At 38.0% G+C, this 21,733-nt stretch overlaps 1 protein-coding gene across 1 annotated transcript in view; it reads right to left on the bottom strand.

Moving 5' to 3' along the window:
- Window positions 1-725: 725 nt before the first annotated feature.
- galnt11 (UDP-N-acetyl-alpha-D-galactosamine:polypeptide N-acetylgalactosaminyltransferase 11 (GalNAc-T11)) overlaps window positions 726-21,733 on the bottom strand; it is a 39,003-nt gene continuing 17,995 nt past the window's right edge. The window contains exons 5-12 of the mRNA XM_022662695.2: window positions 19,993-20,118; window positions 19,631-19,871; window positions 16,016-16,133; window positions 13,601-13,753; window positions 9,521-9,739; window positions 4,941-5,045; window positions 3,220-3,357; window positions 726-1,875 (exon numbers count right to left, since the gene is read on the bottom strand). Of these exons, the coding sequence (XP_022518416.1) occupies window positions 1,744-1,875; window positions 3,220-3,357; window positions 4,941-5,045; window positions 9,521-9,739; window positions 13,601-13,753; window positions 16,016-16,133; window positions 19,631-19,871; window positions 19,993-20,118 (1,232 nt within the window). The 3' untranslated portion in view covers window positions 726-1,743. The remainder of the gene's footprint in view (window positions 1,876-3,219; window positions 3,358-4,940; window positions 5,046-9,520; window positions 9,740-13,600; window positions 13,754-16,015; window positions 16,134-19,630; window positions 19,872-19,992; window positions 20,119-21,733) is intronic.

Below are 21,733 nucleotides of genomic sequence, written 5' to 3'. Positions count from 1 at the left end.
ATTAGAATACTAAACCCAAATACAGTCAGTAGTTACTAAGAGTGTCTACCTGTAATTAACTCTATATAACATTAGAATACTAAACCCAAATAGTCAGTAGTTACTAAGAGTGTCTACCTGTAGTTAACTCTATATAACATTAGAATACTAAACCCAAATAAACATTAATAAAGTCAGTGATCAGTGCGAGTCTCTACCTGTAATTAACTCTATATAACATTAGAATACTAAACCCAAATAAACATAAAAGGTCAATGGTCAGTGAAAGTGTCTACCTGTAATTAACTCTATGCTTATTTGGGTTTATTCTAATGTTATACAGCTCTGGGAAAAATATGAATAAGAATCCACTTACAAATTACCTTCGGGATATAATCAAAAGGAAGATGGATGAACTGCTTGAATTTTTGCACCAGGAGTAAAGCAGCATAAAGTTATCCAAAAGCAGTGTGTAAGACTGGTGGAGGAGAACATGATGCCAAGATGCATGAAAACTGCTATTAAAAACCAGGGTTATTCCACCATTTCTTTGCATTATTTGAGGTCTGAAAGCTCTGCATCTTTTTCTGTTATTTCAGTTTATAGAATAAAACAGCTAAATTAGAAACTGAAGTAAATCTTTTTCCAGAGCTGTATAAAGTCATTGTCATTGGATTTTTTACTTCTGTGCCTGTAAAAAAAAGGGGTTTTATCACACTTTTTTTTTTAATAACGACTCACATAGGTTTACTCTGTAGTGAAAAGTTTTTATTGAAATCATCATCATTATTATTATTATTATTTGGTACCATCATTAAGAAAAGAGCAGAAATGAACAGAGGAACCAGGAAACAGGTAACTGCACTCCATATTCATGAACAGCGTACATTCACAGCAGACTGGCCGTCAGACTGTTTTTACATTTAAGAAATGACTAACCGGAAATTCACACCATTCAACACTGTTAAACTAACATTCGCCTGTGTCTGAACGCTCGTGGACAGGCTGCAGGTCTGAGACGCGTGTTATTTAACATTAGAACGAATGAGTAAAGCTCTTCTATAGCAGCTCTATAGCATGTTGGTGAAAACCTAAAAAAAAAAAAAAAAAAAAAAAAAAAAAACGGTGATTAGAAATAAACACATTTGCTAATACAGGTTAAGCGAGAACTGTCTTTGTTCTAATTCCACAGTAATACGATTCCTTAAGCAAAAGCATAAGGTTGCATGATTTAAACGAATTTCAAAAGAGGAATAAACTAAAAAAAAAAAATTGACGATCCTAATACTGTAATACTGACAGCTGACACTGTTCGGTAACATCTAAATTTACAACAGGGCTGAAATAAAAGCCCCTCTCTGAATTATCTCTCTGCAGGATCACTGTGCAAACGGGTTTAACTTCAGATTAAACACGGAAAATCCTAAATAAAAAAAGAAATGAGAATATTTACTGATGTGTTGTATGTCTGAGCATACCGGGCACTTTCATTTTCACCTCCATGATTAGCAGATGCTAACAGATGCGATTAAAAATTACACTCATATTACTCTCATATTTCCCGTATCCAGAGATCTATTAAGGCCGTCAGAGACTCGGCATCTGCATTCACCTGCTGAAGCCACCAGGATCCAGGCTTTGTGTGTGTGTGTTTTCTGGTCCGGTAGTAGTAATAGTCCTTACCAGCGTGTTTTATACCACATATAGTTCCCTCCGCAGAGAGCAGGGAGTGGTCTGAGCTCAAAACACCCAAAGACTGCGGGATCAACTCTCCAGCTGCCACTGCTGAGACTCCGAGCCGTCACAGATCGCCATTGCAACATATCCCTTATGGCTGAGAGGATCCACCACCGAGAGACACTGACCCACTGACACCTGGTAGAGCCGGTTATTCTTCTGCGAAAAGGCATAAACCACATAATGGATGAACCACATTCGTTACAAGAAAATTAAATGAGGCACACAGCATCTACATACACTATACTAGTGCAGCTCAAAAAATGTGAATATCACTGAAAAGTTACTTTATTTCAGTATTTCAGATTAATCAAAATGTGAAACTCTATTATACCACTATTATATAGATGTATTAAACACAGAGTGATCAATTTTAAGCCTTTATTTATTTTATTGTTGATGATTATGGCTTACAAATAAACAAAAACCCAAAAATCAGTCTTAGAAAATAAATGTAAATATTATATAAGAACAATTGGTACTTTTGGCAGTGTGGGCAGTGTGCCAAATCCTGCTGGAAAAAGAAATCCACATCTCCATAAAAGTGGTCAGCATCACTGATCATCAGTAAATTTTACATTTCATTTGTAAATCAAGGGAGCAGAGTCTGGAGGAAGAGTGGAGAGACACACAGTCCAAACTGCTCGAGGTCTAGTGTGAAGTTTCCACCAATCAGTGATGGTTTGGAGAGACATGTCATCTGCTGGTGTTGATCCACTGTGTTTTATTATCAAGTCTAAAGTCAGTGCAGTTTTGTTTTCCCACAAAATCTTACAGCACTTCATGCTTCCCTCTGCTGACAACTTTAATGGTGATGCGGATTTCATTTTCCAGCAGGATTTGGCACACTGCCCACACTGCCGAAAGCACCAATTGATCTTATATAAATGTTGTAATTTCTTTGAGACACTGTTTTTAGGGTTTCATTGGCTGTAAAATACATCACTCTGTGTGTAATACATATATATAATGTATGAGTTTCACATTTCAAATGAATTACTGAAATAAAGTAACTTTTCAATTATAATATTATATTATAATACTGATTTTGAGATGCACTGAAAAACACTAAAAATCACTTAAATTACAAAATATTATTGAAATTAATACAATAAATTTTTAAGTGACTGACACCATTAATATAAATATATTTTCATTTAGCCAGTTTAACACATTTAAATCAGCTCCAGAAGTGGCTTCCAACTAGGACAGTGCCATGCAGACAGAGTGGATGCAGTGTGCGGACCTCCCACTTCCTCAACCTCTGCAGCAATGCTGGCAGCACTCAGGTGTCTAATGTTAAAAACATGTGAACCTGTCTTAAAAAACAGCTGTATGAACCACAGAATGCACTGCAAGATATCTGAGATTTTAGGGGATTTTAGGTCAGTGTACCACAGCCTTCACCCATACCTACCAGTGTACATCAGAGAGATTTTGACCCAAACTGTAAAATAAGGTAAAATAAGAAACTGGGAAGAAAAGAAGAAGTCTTAGTCGCACCCCGAGAGACCACTGCTGAGATCCTCCAGAGCCGTGACACTTCATGAGACGAGGAGGGTCTGAAGAGCGGATCTCTGACATGTCCAAACACAGCAGACCTGCCAGGATCAGCTCATGCTCCTCATCATAGGCCCACTCCTAATGCAGGAGTACACACACACACACACACACAGTTGTTGTATAGCCTTACTTCAAGTGACAAACTTAATATTAATACTTCATACTACACGCATCACAATACATGTTTCCAACGCCAACAGTAATGGAACTTTAGAAAAGAGATTAATGTAATTTCACAGCCAGCCTCTCAGAATCAGAATCATTTATTCAGCATTCAGTGATTAAAACTCCCTAAAACTCTGGATACGAGGTGCAAATAAAATAGTTCCCTTGCTGCTCTGTTTGTAGTCGCTCTGTTTGGCTTGTAAGCGCTGCATCGTTGCTAGGTTACCTGTATGTGGTGGAGTAATACATGGAGAGCTTCGGTTATAGTGCATTACTGGCTGATAACGGCACTCATAGAACGCCTCTCAGTCAATAACATTGCAGGGTCGGAACTAACTGTGGTATAATATGTTTTTGAGAATCGATACAATACAGTGATAATTCTGTTTCTTTATTTAATATATTTTCTATATTGTACAAATGAATCTAGTGAAACCAGTGTGATCCTAACGGTACTTTTATATCTGCACTGCTGTGGTGTGGACCTGGTTTCGCAGCTGTTCTGAGTGACTTATTCTGCACCATTAAAACCCTCAGAAACTGTCTGAGTCTAAAGTGAGACTCTATTCAGCAGAGGTCTAGAACTGCAGCTCCAGGGAGAAGCAGCAGGTTTAACAGATTTACAGAGTTTAAATTCAGCAAAAAGGAAAGAGCTCAAATAAGGCTCAAGGTGATTCTGTCTTCTCATGTTATGTAACAGAGTTATATGAGATAAATCTGTTTAAAGCAACATTATGTAGCACATTTTTATATGCCAGTTCTTAATATTTTTAATATTTCAGCTTGTCAACAAATGCATGTGTACAACTGTTTAAGGGGGTGCTCAAAGACTGATGTGTATTATATTTACAGCATTGGTGTTCAAGTTAATTAAACTCCCTGCCATTAGAGGGAACCCTGGAACAAAATATTCAGTTAATGCAGCTTTAAAAAGTAAAAAAATGATATACATGATATCAGAAAATGACTACAAAATGCTAGAGGGAGCTCACGAGTTAGTCCTTGATTATTTGGGTAAATGAAGCTAAACAGCTAAAAACTATAATAGAAAAAAAAAACAAATGATAGCAGATTATTTCATTAATTTTGGACAGAAAAATTAAATAAATAAAAAAAGCAACTACTTGTCTATATGCAATTCATTTTATTATTTTGTTTCATTGTAGGCAATAAATGCTAGCATTACTGTTACTGTGAGCTGACCGGTTGTTAAACTGATGCTGGAGATACAGCCAGAGCACATTTAACAAGCTTTAAAATGAAATCTGTATTACTGAAACATTTTATATTGCTCTGTGTTGAGGAAATAAAAACATATTTCAGTGTAAGAATGCTCAAACATTGTACAAGATGAATTTGCTCAAATGCAATTTAAATGAAATTCATTTTGGACATATTAGACGGCCTCTAGTGTCTGATAAACCCAAAACAATGAGTGGTAGTTCTCCTTTTTAGAAGTTCGATAATAATAATAATTTACATCTTTAATTGTGTACCTGTTCAGGATCCTGAGCATCGCAGGGTCTCACCACAACAGTGCCGCCCTTCTGGCTGGGACGACCTTGTGCCACCAGACACTTATCAGATGAAAGATTACGCAGCTAAGAGAGAGAGAGAGAGAGAGAGAGAGAGAGAGAGAGAGAGAGAGAGAACAAAGAAAAAAAACGTTATAAAGCATTTACATACAATATACAAGACAATAACGTTAAAGGAGAACTGAATTTGAGTTGTAGTAAAACATTCCCAAATAAAGAGCTTTCAGAGCTGCCCATTAAAAAAAATACCCATTTTAACACAGATAACAAGCTCTGAGTGTATAAGTGTTTGAGAGTGAGTAAGAGCATTATATCACTAAATAAAACCGCTTATGCATCAACAGGCTATATAAACTTGGTGACATGATGTATTTGAATAAAAAAAAATGCATTAAAAGATGTTAGATTAGTCGAATGCGTTGACACATTAACATTGACAGCACCAATAAAAACCCTTGAGAATTATCAACAAAATTGGGATAAACGATAAAAGCAATATGGAAATTATATCAAACTGATACTCGCTGGTATGTGTACCATATTTTTGCCCTATAAGGTGCACTTAAAATACTTTAATTTTCACAAAATCGTCAGTGCAGTCAGGTATTAAGGTATTAAGGTGCAGTAAAGCCACTCCACTGATGTACAGCACTATATCGTTGAGTTTTCAGTGAAGTTTCTACAGCATTAAGGCTGGAGCAGTATTAGCATTAGCATTAGCCGTTAACTGCAGCACTAGCTCTTTCGTCTCGATCAAAGGTGAGTATACTGGACTGCAGAGGTGGAAAGTAATGAATTACATTTACTCACGTTACTGTAATTAAGTAAATTTTATGAGTAATTTGTAATTTTTAAAGTAGTTTTTTACTTTTACTCAAGTAGATTTTGACACAAGTAATTCTCTCCATTACTGGGTAAAAAATAAAATGCTGGGGAAAAAATTACGAATAAAAAAAAAAAAATTAAATCAATAAGGGACGCGATTTGTTCCGTATTTCCATAAATGTCTGACCCTCACATCCACACTAAACCCCTCCGCCCGTTCCTATGTGTTTTTTCATTTAATTTTTTTTTTTTTTACATCAAATAATTAAAAGTAACTATGTAACTTTTACTCAAATTACATTTTAAATTAAGTACTTTTTTACTTTTACTCGAGTAGATTTTTAGATAGGTACTTTTACTTTTACTATAGTAGAATTTTAGCAAAGTAAAGGTACTTTTACTTAATTACAATTTTTCAGTACTTTTTCCACCTCTGCTGGACTGTATTCTGTGTGTTTGCTCTGCTAAAACAAGCTATGTGGGAGAGTGGCATTTAAGCTAGTGTTGCGGTTAGCGAGTAACGCTAATGCTGCTGCACCCAGCCTTACTGAAAACTCACCCTTAGACAAAATATTGGAACAGTGGTACTTTACAATTAATTAAACTTATTTGTATTAGTTATACTGGGGTGTCTAGTCTCTCTTTAAGTTAGAAATGTGTATATCAGCATTGACAGATGTGTACTGTATTTTCTGGAAAAAGGTATTTGCCATGTTAAAACAAGCTACATGGGACGAATCACTTAGTCCAGCGCTATGGGGTGGCATTTACGTCCCGCTTGTAATGCAGTTAGTGGCTAATGCCAATGCTACTGCACCCAGCCTTAGTGCTGGAGAAACTTCACTAAAAAACTCTCCCTTAGACAAAATATTGGTAATCTAAGTTTACTGAAGCACTTTACTCACTCAAATAAACAGTTTTTAGTAGAGAAATTAACAACCAGCGCTCATTTTAATTTGAAACTAGGCATTTTTACTAGTGTCGCTTAATGAGCCTTATAATTCATTGCACCTTACAGTCCAAAAAATATGGTACATGTGAAATATCAGATACCAGCATCAGCCCAGAATTCCCACGTCAGTGAATCCAATCAACACTAACAATAAACTAGCTGTTCTGCTGAGTGCTGAGAACACCCTGACCAATCACTGATGACCCACTTACAGTAGGTTTGTGTGGGTGTTCAGATAAAACATGGTCACCTCATACGAAGACTGGTTTACTCTGTGATCCTGGAGGAGCAGCAGTGCCCCCCTCAGCTCCAGCACACCTGATATAACCTTCAGCGCAGAAACAGCAGCAGCGAGACCCTGAATTACCCAGCAGGAGCTCAGTGTGAGACCCCTCGTTTAGATAATTGCATGCTACAGATTCACAGCGAGGGCCTGAAACACATCTCCAGCTCTTCATCTGCGCTAATTCCACACTTTCAGTACCCATCTGCAGCAAGTACTTATTAACCTCATTTCTTCATGAGCAGTAATACATGATTTCTGTGGACTGGGGGGTCTTCATGTCATGGTCAGGGGTAAAATATGACACCTTACAGCACCCCCTTACACCCCCCCCCCCCCCCCTCCACTGGTTTACACAATGGAAAAATACAGGTCACTACCCACCATTCCTGCTCTCCAGCAGCACAGAGCAGCCATGCGCTTGACCACACTGCCCCCTGTCGGCTGAATGAGGGTATAGACTGTATTTTATCTGGAGAGAACGTGGTTTTAACAGAACTTTCCAGAAACTATCCTTAATCCTGTTCCTCACCTATACTCCTACGCAACAGCGCACTACATTCACACTTTACATTCTCATGTTTTAAATATAACTGAGAAAAAAACAATATAAAACATTTTAAACCCTTTGATTTTTTTATTATTGCACCTTTCCATTATATAGTATTTATTTATTTTCTTACTGACTATACATAGCTTTAAAATAAAATGTTATATGGCATATCTCCATCCAATTCAATGCAATAGTTTCCATTTTCCATACTTTTCCAGCCTTGGAAATTTATAAAAATTAATATTACACACTTTTCATATTCGCGTAGGAACCCTGCCTTTTACAAAAATGTAAATGCTTGTAGAGCTTAGTGCTGTCTAAAAAAATACTGTACCTTAACTTTTGTTTTGGTGCACCATTTGAATACAGTACAAAAAAAATTAAAGCAACTATTACTACTATAATAAGGGGTATTAATACTATAATAAGGGGTTAATCTACAGTTACAGCAGATACAGGAATCACCGGCGTAATCTTTTTTCCCCTACTTGCGCTTCTTTTTATTATTTTTTATTGTTTAATTGGTGAAAATAGCTGCCTCAACTTCCAGTAATTGTGATCCCAAAGTCCGAATGATCTAGAAAAGTATTCACACTGCAGATGAATCAGGCAAAAGATTCCCTTAGTTCGAGGGAAAGAACCCTTAGTTAGAGGTGAACGTGTTCTTGTATAGTCTAGCTGTGCTAGTGTGTGTAGGAGTCGGTGTGTGTAGTAGTGATGGTAATTCCAGCTCTTTCTAGGGAGCCGGTTGTTTTGGCTAATCTTAGTAAGAAGAGCCGTCTCTTTCGGCTCCCAAGAGGCTACTCAGTTTTTTTTCGGTTGCTTAAATCAATTTATTACTAAATTTTGTGTAAAATTAATTACTAGTGTAAAAACATACATTATACATCTATACATCATATACATCATTATACATCTCTAAATGTCTCTATTATTTGTAAATGTGCAGCTATATACAGTGAAACAAACATCACCGAATAACATCAACAAAGTGACACTCAACAAAATAAAAAAAATGATGTGCAAATAAAAAAAGAAACCAAGCATCCAGGTGATTTTAGCAAACTTCAGCAAAGATTGGCATTAAAAAAAGGAGCTGATCTTTGAGGAGTTGATTTTGTTTCTGTTATTATCTGCCCTGTTTTGGACGAGAGGACAGATGTTGCTACAATACACAGTGTATGTGATATCACATGTGTAAGACGTTGGTAGATTAAGCTCCTCCCTTCCATGTCGAATGCTCCTTTTATCAATCAGTGTGTGAATCAGTATCACATCTTTTTTTACTAAAGCTAATCTAATATCTCTGTGAATATGAACCTTGGTGATAATATTTTTTTTCATACACTGATCTTGATATAGAGTATATTATTTTTATTTTATTGAGTAAATACTACATTTACTGATGTAAATACTTAACTTCAACACCAAAATTTTATATCTTCTTACGTGACTTGACTTCACTTTTGAAATCCTTTAGAATAGCTAAGAATAAGAAATGCCTAAAAACGGGAAGAATTAATGATGAGCTTTCACTGGCCTCTTAATATTAATATTTCTCTATTTTTATAATTTTTTTCTTGCTTAATGTATATTTTTATGCTGTCTTCTATTGCAGTTTATATGTATCATCTTGAAACTTTAAATAAAAGTTTAAATATATATATACATATAAAGTTTGACAGCATTATAACCGATAATTACACTCTATATATAATTAAACTCTATATATAATTACACTTTATAACTGAACGAGAGTCACAGTGTATAACTGTAACTAATAAACCATCGTTCATCGCTCCCATCGTTCATTTCAAGGAGCCAGCTCTTAAGAGCCAGATTATTCGTGACTTACCCATCACTAGTGTGTAGGAGTCGGTGTGTGTGTGTCTGTGTGTGTGTGTGTGTGTGTGTGTATAAAGCATTACCCGCCCACGCTGCAGCACTTTGGGTCTCTTGACGCCGCGGTTCATGAAGACGGGCTGCTGGGGTTTGTTCTGCGGTGAGGAGATCTGCATCTCTGGGTAAATGTTCTCCAGGTACCATTTAAAGGAGTGACACTGCAGACGCTCCCGGACCGCCAGACGCTCACTGATGTCTCCAAAGTCCCTGTTCCTCAGCTCAGGACGCAGAGCAAAATACTGCTCCTGTAAAGAACACACACATATACACAGAGACAACCACAGTTATTGGCAGGTTACAAAGCAAAGCAAATGCGCACTTAAAATCCATTAATTTTCCCAAAAATGGACGGTGCTCCTTATGTATGAATTCTACCAGTCAGGTATTAAGGAGCAGTAAAGCCACTCCTCTGAAGTACAGAGTTATACAGGAGTTTCAGTTTAGTTCTCCAGCACTGAGACTGGAGCAGTATTAGCATTAGCCACTAACCGCACTAAGCACTAGCTCTTTTGCCATTCAGAGGTGAGTATTATAGGCCTCTAGCCTGCTGCTAACCCCGGCTAGCACTGCTGTAGCAGCATTAGCATTAGCCATAAACCAATCAAACTGGAAGATGATTGACAAACAGTATCGGCCCCAGAAACAGTGATCAGTATCAATATCTCTATTCCAGACCATCTATTTCAGAGATCCAGACACGGTGCTGATCTGAGTCCAGCAGGGAGTTTAAGGGTAGACGGCCACGCTCCTCAATCACACTCTGATCTGCCCACAGTTACCAGGCAACCGGACCACTGCCCCCACATCCTTACAGGGGTACTGATGCATGTTTGTGTATAAACACAGACACACAGAGACACAAAGACAGACAGACAGACACACACAGACACACAATCTGCAGTTCTGTAATCAACTATAGCTGTGTTATAGGCTGGGTTGTGAAACGCGTGTGAGTGGGACGCTGTTGATCACGTTCTGAGAACTCGTCAGTCAGCAGGTATGAAACCTTGGCACTGAGAGTTTCTCACCATAGCAACTATTATCAGCATCCACACACACACACTCTCTGAATCTGCAAGAGTGTGTTTCTCTACAGGGCTATCTGTTCACTCAGAGGGAGAGAGAGAGAGAGAGAGAAAGAGAGAGAGAAAAAAAGTATACGACAGTGACCAAGGCAATAACTAAGAGAGTATCAACATGTTATTAATAGGAACACCAGCAGTATGTAAACCGATCACAGGCTCAGGAACAACTGTATAAGTTGTAAGGTGTTACCTTTGAGAAAAGTTCAACACTGGCCAACTTGCCCACGGCAGGGCAATGTAAATTATGGGCAAAGCTGATCATCTATACAATTCTTTCATTCTTCTGTTTGTTGTTCATAGTTTGGATGACTATAATATTAATGTACAATGCAGAACTTTTAAAAAATAATGTAAAACCACTTCATTTAAAGTGTGTTAAACTTCACTAGCAATGTATGAATATAGCTATATATTGTATAGTTTTGATAGTATCAAATCATAGATACTTTTTTAAAACATAGGCACTCTAAACTCCCTAAAACTCGCCCTCAATTAGACTTACTAAAGTTACTGCTTCATTCCTCCACATGGTGGCACTATAATTAAATGAATAGGGTAAACCTGCTGTGAAGAATATCGCAGAGAACAGTTTTGTGATATACTGAGTATCGCAGAATCACAGTATTGTGATATCGTATCGTTATTGTTTGCAATGTATCATGAAAATGTCATCAGTTACCCTGTGATTAACACCAATAGAAATAATCGTGACCAGCAGAATCTGGATAGAATTAAAAGACAGACAAACGACTCTGACAGAAAATTACATCAACATTCAATGCAGGAGACCCCCACACTCATGCCCACAGGTCAGTTCTGAATTCTTTAGCTTCTACGAGACATGGCAAAAATCATGGGACACTTTAATAGCTACTGATTACAAACAAAACCAAAAAAATAGGATGGTCCTCAGTGTGGAACAGAGCATGTTAATGCTGTCTGTACCAGTACAAACCCATTGATCTTTAATGCCGTTACAGCATCCGCTGGATTATGGATAACGTAAGACCATTAAAAGCATCTGCTCAGCAGAAGAGCAAACCCACAGTCAATCAATAGAAATTTGGTGAATGTAAAAAGCTCCAGGCTTGAAGTGCTGTTTAGTAATACCTGATAGCATTAGCACTAGCCTGTATTTTCCATTACGACCAGAGACTTTTTTTCTGTGGTTTTTGTAAAATAATGTTCTTTTTTTCTTTTTATGATTTTTTACATTGTAAATTTAATATTGAAGAGTATATTTTTAACCTTATAAGACCATATATAAAGTGCCTTTAGTTAGAGTGTTTTAGCTACAGCTGTATTTTAGCTGTAACTTATACACTGTGTTATACCTGTTTTATTGCTCTTTTATATTGTAACCTTTATGTTGTTTTTTTTAGGTAGACAATTTCAAGGTCTGTCCAGGGACAATGGATGAAAAATAGCCTTTTGACTAATTCTGATGCATTTACAGTAATGTTAATTAATGTACACTGTCCCTGTTAAATAAACTATTAAATAAAAAAATGAATTATATATATTATATATATTTTAGATTCTTATAAGCAGCACATTTATCTTTGAGGACAGATCTGCACACTCTTGGTATTTTAATCTCCGTGTCTTCATGAGATGACAGCTTTTTCCTTCACACTGTGAAGCTCCAGCTCATCACAAATCATTGTATAGAGGAATTTATTTAAAATATTTTCACTAAAAGATCTGCTAAACACAGGAGATCAGTTAATCAGTGATTATGTCCAAAATACAGTAGTAGAACTTCTGCACGCTTGGTTTGACCTTAGTTTGTCTCTGTGGCCTCAGAACGTGTCTCTTTCTCACCTGAACAGGGTTCTGATGAGCGCAGTTGTTAAAATAAGATGTAACCTCAGCATTTTCACTCTGATAATCAGTGTGTGTGGTACAATGAGTAACCTGTCCCTCTAAAACCATGATCAAACAGTAACCAACGATATATGAACTCTGAGAACTTATCCTGTGCAACAGGGGAAACTCTTGCTCTTCCTTTCTAGGGCGGTCCTGATGAGAGCCAGTTTTATTATCATAATGCTTTCGATGGTCTTTAAGACTGCACCAGAAGACACTTTTTCAAAGTTCTTTAAAAAACAGGCAGTCAGACTCCTCAACACACAGAGCCTCCACTACCAGACTCTGCAACAGCTTCATCCACCAGGAAGTCAGACTCCTCAACTCACAGAGCCTCCACTACCAGACTCTGTAACAGCTTCATCCACCAGGCAGTCAGACTCCTCAACACACAGAGTCTCCACTACCAGACTCTGCAACAGCTTCTTCCACCAGGCAGTCGGACTCCTCCTCAACACACAGAGCCTCCACTACCAGACTCTGCAACAGCTTCTTCCACCAGGCAGTCGGACTCCTCCTCAACACACAGAGCCTCCACTATACCAGACTCTGCAACGGCTTCCTCCACCAGGCAGTCAGACTCCTCAACTCACAGAGCCTCCACTACCAGACTCTGCAACAGCTTCATCCACCAGGCAGTCAGACTCCTCAACACACAGAGCCTCTACTATCAAACTCTGTTTAATGTCTGCTGTATTTATTGAAATGTTATAGTTTTCTGTTGCACAATCATTACTCTTGGACTTTTTCTTTTGTTTGTTGTTCCATGTCGCACCATGGTTCTGAAAGAAACATAATTTTGTTGCACTGTGTACCTGTAATGACAATAAAAGCCTCTTGACTAGACTTGACTAAATGTACAATGTAGAAAATATTTATAATAATAAAAAAAATCACCCAAATTTGACTGGAGTTCTGAATCTGCACTTTCTACAGAATCTCTCTAGTCCTTTAAGGTAAAATTCACTGAATCCCTTAAGTGCTGAAAAAGGATATTTTTTTATTATTATGTCACTGAATTAACCCCTGTTTACAATAATCACACAGCTTGTTTATTAACTGAACAGTTCGATCTTCACAACTACTTGATCTGGAAAGACCTAAGTATGCTCCACCACTGCGTTCTCCTCTGGACCCGTTTTCAGTGCTCACCTTGTACTCGTCCATCCAGACGTGTGCCAGACGGAGGGAATTGTGGGCCATGGTGTCCTGCCCCCCAGGTGAGCCGTAGGGTCGTCGCTTGCGGAAGATGTGGCCCACTCTGGAGCAGGGAATGATTAGGAGCTGACCTCCACACATCCAGATCTGAGACAGAGAGAGTATAAATACATGCTTTATACTGGGGTTTATACTGTTATTCCACTGACTGTAATTTATTCCACTATTCTATTTTAATTACCATATTTTTGCACTATAATGCTTTGAATTTTTGCAAAAAACATCAGTACGCCTTATGTTTGAAATCTGTATGCATGAATTAGGTTGTAAGAAGCAGTAAAGCCACATTGAGGCTGGAGTAGTGTTAGCATTAGCCGCTAACCATGCTAAGCAATAGCCCTTTTGCCGTTCAGAGGTAAGTAGTAGCTAATATCACCCTGGCTTACCGGAGCACTCAGGGTTTCTCAGTGTAGGGTTGATGGCTAGCGTTAGCTGTTAGCTAAAAAAGCTAATGCTGCTGCACCCAGCCTTAGTGGAAAACTGAAAATCTAAGATCTAAATCTAAATTTTCAATTGAGGAACATATATATATTTTGTTTTCAGAATTACAGTTTTGTTTACTCAGCTTAGCTTTACTTAACTTAGTGACCTTCCCACCACTAGTGTTGCATAATGCGCCTTATAATCCAGTACTCCTTATGTATGAAAAATAGACCAAAAAAAAAAAAAAAAGACGTTTATTGATAGTGCCCTACAATCCAGGGCGCCTTATAGCTGTAAGGACGTAATAACATTATTATGATTTAACCATCAAATTATAAGTGGCATTAAATTACAATAAAACTGTTAATCACAATTAATAGAATTAAAATTGCTATTGCAACAGGGCCTAGTCTAAACTCTTCCGAAAAGCAAGGTTACACTGCTTGTATAAACAGTCCTCCTCCAGGCAGCGGGAATCTACAGCACTGCTCTCCAAAAACTATCACTGAGAAACGGAGGAACACCTCAGGCTTGGCTGGCGTTCCTGACATTTATTACCACTAGAGCTGAAAAGCCAATTTGGACTCAGTGAGGGGGAGCGGTTAGCTAAATGAGCCAAAACGTGAATAAACTGAAGAATTTCAGCTCCTGATGACTATCTGGCATACTGAGGGAGTGTGTGTGTGTGTGTGTGTGTGTGTGTGTGTGTGTACTCACTTGAGTGTCTGTTTGTACTCGTGTCTGTTTTCTTATACATTTATACATTAGGTAATTTTGGCTTAACTTTTACACAGATGCTTATATTGATAAACATATATACTGAAATATGTGGGTTCTTTGTAAAGGTCTTACTGAATATAATGTGCCAAATGTCATGGGACAGAAGCTGTCTCACAGAATTCACATGAAAAGACACTACAAAATTCACATCCAAAAAAGAATGAAATTGAGTTTTTCAACAATGATACACATATATCAGTAAAGCATCTTTACAAAAGAAAAAAATATGCTTGTTCAATGCAAGGTAAAGTAAGCTAAATGCACAATATATATTTATATGTTATATAAAAGTTTGGTAATATATATATATATATATATATATATATATATATATATATATATATATATATATATATATATATATATACATATTTTTATATCTTATTGTATTTTTATTATGTTATTTGCAAGTTTCCAAAGGGGGTGATTTTTTAAAATGAAAAAACAAAACAATGTTTTATACTTTAGATCTTGAAAGTAGCCCCTCTTGCTTAGATAGAGACAGTTTTGCACATGTTGGCTGGATTTTCTCAGTTTTATGAAGTAGAGTCACCTGGAATTCAGGCTTTCAGTTAACAGCTGTGCTGAATTCGTCTAGAGTCCATAATAATCCATATTATGGCAAGAACTACTCAACTAAGTAAAGAAAAAAAAGAATAAAATAAAAATGAAGATCAGCCAATCCAAAACTTTTCAAGAACTTTAAAAGTATTAACAAGGGCAGTCCCAAAGACCATGAAAAATGTTATAAATGATGAAACTGGCACTCATCAGGACCGCCCCAGGATAGGAAGAGCAGGAGTTCCCTCTGTTGCACAGGATAAGTTCATCAGAGTTACCAGCCTCAGAAACCGCAAGTTATATTAAAGTATTTTGGTTTGTTTAACACTATTTTAAGTTACTACATGATTTCTTATGTGTTCCTTCATGGTCTGGATCACTTCACTATTCATTTACAGTGTAGGGAAAAAAATAAAACATTGAATGAGAGGGTGTGTCCACATTTTTGACTGGTACGGTATGAATTTCACTCACATGTGGCTTAAATATGGTTTTAATTTAACGTAATACTGTAAGAATGTGTCATGACACACAGTAATAGGCTTCCACTGCAAATACTCCGTGTTTTTTTCTTTTATTTTTTACCCGGAAAGAAATCTCCAGATTTTCTCCTCCCCAGATGTCCATGCCGCTGTCATACTGTCCCAGCTCATTGAAGTACTTCCTGTCCATAGCAAACAGGCCGCCAGCCATCGTAGGAGACCTGCAGCAGAGAGAGTCAGATCTTAGCCAAGCTCAGAATCAATCAAAATCACACACTGAGCCCAACTGGCTGAATAAACACTAGATAATCCAAAGTCCATGTTCCAATATTACTCAAATAAAACAGCAACCAGGGGTCAGAGCCGCTGACCAACCACAGCATTACTGATGCCAACCAGCCTCAGTGTACTGAAGTGTATCTTGGCACAGCTGAATAATTTAGAGTTCAGTACACACTCACTCTGAAAACCTCAACTTCAAACGCTGTTGTTTTTTCTCCAAAAGAACAACTTGCACTTTACTAAAGACGCAACAAATACAAAGCAAAATCGAAAAAAGTAAAATAAGTGAAAATAAATGGATTTATTTTTTTGCATACGGCAGGTTTAAGTTCATTTTTCAGTTCAGCATAATTTACTGTGCTCTGTATCAGTTTAATACTCTGCACAAACTTGCTGATCTCTACAGGGTTAAAGGTCTACAGGGTTAGAATTCTAACCTGAGCATTTGTTTGCATTGATTGCCTTTCTCTGTGTAATTTCAATCATATGTAGCATTGCTGAAGTTCCTTTATGACCAAAATAGCTCTGTAAAAACAAATACCTGATTAGAATAACACTATGCTGAATATATATGTATATATTTTATTATGGTTTTGTTGTTGCCTTTTCTTTAAAAAGAAAGACTAAATACCTTTTGGCTATGTAATTTATTCAGAGGTGAAAAAAGTGGCACAATTAATACAAAAAAAAAAAAACTAAAAGACTGTGTTCATCTTGTTTAGTTTCAGATGAAAAAAAATGTAATCTACAATTTACTTTATTTTTCCAGATGCCCTGTTAGTTTACTGCTGACCCCTGGACAAAAAAAACTGAAACAGAACAAAATGAAAAAATATTAAAAATTACAATTTATAAATATTTCTTAAGAACTGAATATATTTAACATTACAGCAGACACATCAAAAGCCTAATATGACTATTTATCTGTGGGGCAGAATATTCATATTGCGATACATCGTATAGTTTTTATTTGCGATACATTATCAATTTGTGGTATCAAATATGGATATATTTATTGAAACATAGGTGCTTTAAACTCCCTAAGACTTGCCCCCAATACGACTTACTATGTTATTGCTTCATTACTGCACATGGTGGCGCTCTATTCAAATAAATAGGGTAAACCTGCTGTGAAGAATACTGTTTTTTAAAATCTGTGAAACTGACACCAATAAATCTATAACTTCTGACATTTACTTACTTACAGAACATTGTATATTTTTCAGTAACATCAATGCGGTTTAAGTTTTGAAGAGATCTAATTTTCCGCACTATAATGCGCACAGGATTTTAAGTGACACTAGTAAGGAACAGGGGTGTAATTCTTAAAAATTAATTTCCTTTTAAAGTCAAATGAGTGCTGGATGTTAATCTACACAGATTTATCTCCTGAAAACTGTTTATTTGGGTGAGTAAAGTGTTTCCGTTCATTTACAGTAAGCTTAGATTTTCAGATTTAAACTAAGGCTGGGTGCAGCAGCATTAACATTAGCAGTTAACTGCTAGTGCTAGCTGCCAGACAGTGCTAGACTGAGGAACCCTGAGTGTTATAGTAAGCCTGGGCGATATTAGCAAGTGGTTTGTCCCACGTAGCTTGTTTTAACACGGTAAACATGCAGACTACAGTCTGATATACTCAATTCTGAACATCAACAGAGCTAGCGCTTAGTGCGGTTAATGGCTAATGCTAATACTGCTGGAGAACTAAACAAAACTCTTACTATAGACCATTTCAGGTTATTCCCTGGACCTGAACTGCTTTAATAATTTAATACAACGTCTGACTGGTGTTGTATCATCAGTGTACAGTACATTATATGAATATATTGAGTGAATTCTGGGAAAATTAAGCTGCAGAGCTCAGCTGTGGTGCCGCAGGACCGGCGAATGGGCAGCCTGCTTTACAGTCCGCTAATGTTGTCAAACAGAGCAGCAGAGAGCGAGACGGCCAGCGAACACAGACAGACAGCGAAGCCCCCCGGCCCCCGTCCTCCCACGCCACACTAATGGATTTAAAGATGCCCATCTGAGAGGGTCGATGCAGAGCAGACCTGGGGTCAGAGCACCACCACCAGCACTCAGCAGCTTTTATCCCCAACATCTATAAACCACAGCCAAAGAGCTGCAGGCAGACACACACACACAGCACTGAAACACTAAGGCAACAGCAGAGCACGTACACGTCTGCACCACACACACACACACACACATACACACACAGATACAGAGATACGATTACATCACTACCCAACAAGGACTTTTATAAAGCAGCTTTATGTAGAAGTGCACTAAAACATCAGCATCATGTTGTATTCTAATTTTTATGATATTTTCTCCCCAATTTACAAAGCCAATTACCCAACCCACTATCACTAATAATGCCCCAACACCAGGAGGGTGAAGACTAGCACATGCCTCCTCCGATACATGTGAAGTCAGACTCCGTCTCTTTTTGAACTGCTGCTGATGGAGCATTGCTGAGTAGCATCAGAGCGCACAGAACTTGGTTCTGATACAACAGCTCACAGATGCAGTCTTGTGCTGATCGATCAACATCACCCTAGGAGTGATGAGGAGAAAGAGCACCATCTCCTGTACCCACCCAGAGAGAGCAAGGCCAACTGTGCTCAGGGCTCCGGCAGCCGATGACAAGCTGCATGACCAGGATTCGAACCAGCGATCTCTCTTTAGACCGCTGCCGGCCACAGCTGGAGCCCCCAAAAATGTTTTTTTTATCATCTGTCAGTCCTATTTTCGGCCAGAATGCTGCTACTGCACTATGTAACTTTGGTGGAACTGTATGTAAAATCCTGTAATATCACTATCGTCTCAGTTCACATCGTCAGATTTACAGGATAGAGATAAAACCTTCTTCATTTCCAATAAATGTCAATACAAAATAGGGAAAATCATTTGTTTTAGGTAATTTTGGAGAATTTCTATTGGTCCAATTTGTCTAATCATCAGCAGACTTTGTGGGTTTAGCTCATGTAGTAAACTAATAATTGACAAAACTGGAGATGCTTGCTTTTCATTGGTCAGTGACAATATGCTTCTCTCACTTCAGATGCTGCTTCTGTTTCCCCTCATCTGGTCAACAAATGCACTAGGCATGTATCACATATATGGACACCAAAAATATGTGGATGAAAATGACAAAAAAAATGAAATCGTTTTAAACATAAGGGTCCTACCAATGAAGTTTGGAGCTACTTTGAATTTGTTAATGGAGTAAAAATATAAATTTTTTGCTATTTCTTGGGTGGGTTCTGAGCGACAATGAAATAACTTATGAAAAAAAAAAATTGTATCACCGTATTAATACCACAATATTTTTTTTATCACGATAAATATCGATATTAAATTATTGTCCAACCCTAGTAGACTAGTAATCTGTCACTCTATCTAAGTGATGAAGACAGACAGTGGGCGGTACCTGATAGCTCCACTGGGGTTGTTGAGTTCAGACATAGGAACTGGGTCCCATTTAAAGTGCAGGCCCCAGTTGAAGCCCCCCCGGACGATGGGGGAGGGACTGTAGACCAGCGTGTCTGCGCTGATGATGTCGATGACAGGACACACCACGGTGTGACGATTCTCCTTGATGGGCGTAAGCAGGGGCTGCAGCCACGCTTCATTCACCTCACAGTGGCTGTCCAGAAACACCAGGACCTCACCTGAGGGAGAGACACAGACAGAGAAACAGAGTATAAAACATTTTTTTCCCTTTATAAATGATCCAGATGACAGTCAGAGAGAGATGAAGCTCTGTGAGGAAGAGGAAGAGGAGGAACACACCTGTAGTGTGAGATGCTCCAATCATCCGTCCCCGGATCAGCCCTTCTCTCTTCTCATTCCTCACCAACTTCACCTTTCCCGGCAGGTTCTTCTGCATGTACACGTCCAGGTCCTCCTTCAGGTCCTCTGGATAAAACACAAGCACAAGAGAGACAACCTCAACATGCTTTTCTTTCAACATAATGGGTGATATTTCATATTACATTTTTCCCCCATAAAGGGCTGTGGGATATTATAATTTAGAGCATTTATTTACAGAAAATGAGAAATGGCTGAAATAACCAAAAAATGCAGAGCTTTCAGACCTGAAATAATGCAAATGATACAAAAGTTCATATTCATAAAATTTTAAGGAGTTCAGAAATCAATATTTGGTGGAATAACCCTCGTTTTAATCACAGTTTTCATGCATCTTGGCATCATGTTCTCCTCCACCAGTCTTACACACTGCTTTTGGATAACTTTATGCTGCTTTACTCCTGGTGCAAAAATTCAAGCAGTTCAGTTTGGTTTGATGGCTTGTGATCATCCATCTTCCTCTTGATTATATTCCAGAGGTTTTTAATTTGGTAAAATCAAAAAGACTAATCATTTTAAGTGGTCTCTTAAAGCTGTATATACAGTTGTGGTCAAAAGTTTACATACACTTGTAAAAAAAACATAATGTTATGGCTGTCTTGAGTTTTCAATAAGTTACAACTCTTATTTTTCTGTGATAGAGTGATCGGAACACATACATGTTTGTCACAAAAAACAGTCATAAAATTTGGTTCTTTCATAAATTTATTATGGGTCTGCTGAAAATGTCACCAAATCTGCTGGGTCAAAAATATACATACAGCAACAAAATTTGTCAATTTTGGTGATGTAGCGAGTTGTGTCAATCAAATTAGCTTCATGTCATGGCCTCTTCACTTCTTGTAAGTGATTCTGATTGACTACAGCTGTTGACTTCTCATGAGCCCATTTAAATAGGGCTCATTTGACCCAGTGATTAGACTCAGCTACAAAAGCTACAATGGGAAAGTCAAAGGAACTCAGTGTGGATCTGAAAAAGCAAATTATTGACTTGAACAAGTCAGGGAAGTCACTTGGAGCCATTTCAAAGCAGCTACAGGTCCCAAGAGCAACTGTGCAGACAAATATACGCAAGTATAAAGTGCATGGAACAGTTGTGTCACTGCCACAATCAGGAAGAAAACGCAAGCTATCACATGCTGCCGAGAGGAGATTGGTCAGGATGGTCAAGAGTCAACCAAGAATCACCAAGAAGCAGGTCTGCAAGGATTTGGAAGCTGATGGAACACAGGTGTCAGTCTCCACAGTCAAGCGTGTTTTACATCGCCATGGACTGAGAGGCTGCCGTGCAAGAAAGAAGCCCTTGCTCCAGAAAAGGCACCTTAAGACTCGGCTGAAGTTTGCTGCTGATCACATGGACAAAGATAAAACCTTCTGGAGGAAAGTTCTCTGGTCAGACGAAACAAAAATTGAGCTGTTTGGCCACAACACCCAGCAATATGTTTGGAGGAGAAAAGGTGAGGCCTTTAATCCCAGGAACACCATGCCTACTGTCAAGCATGGTGGTGGTAGTATTATGCTCTGGGGATGTTTTGCTGCCAGTGGAACTGGTTCTTTGCAGAAAGTAAATGGGATAATGAAGAAGGAGGATTACCTCCAAATTCTGCAGGAAAACTTAAAACCATCAGCCCGAAGATTGGGTCTTGGGCGCAGTTGGGTGTTC

The sequence above is a fragment of the Astyanax mexicanus genome, chromosome 6, assembly GCF_023375975.1.
Source record: "Astyanax mexicanus isolate ESR-SI-001 chromosome 6, AstMex3_surface, whole genome shotgun sequence".
NCBI classification, from domain to species: domain Eukaryota; kingdom Metazoa; phylum Chordata; class Actinopteri; order Characiformes; family Acestrorhamphidae; genus Astyanax; species Astyanax mexicanus.
Note: the sequence above shows the minus strand (reverse complement) of the source record. Positions and strands in the feature narration are given on the sequence as shown.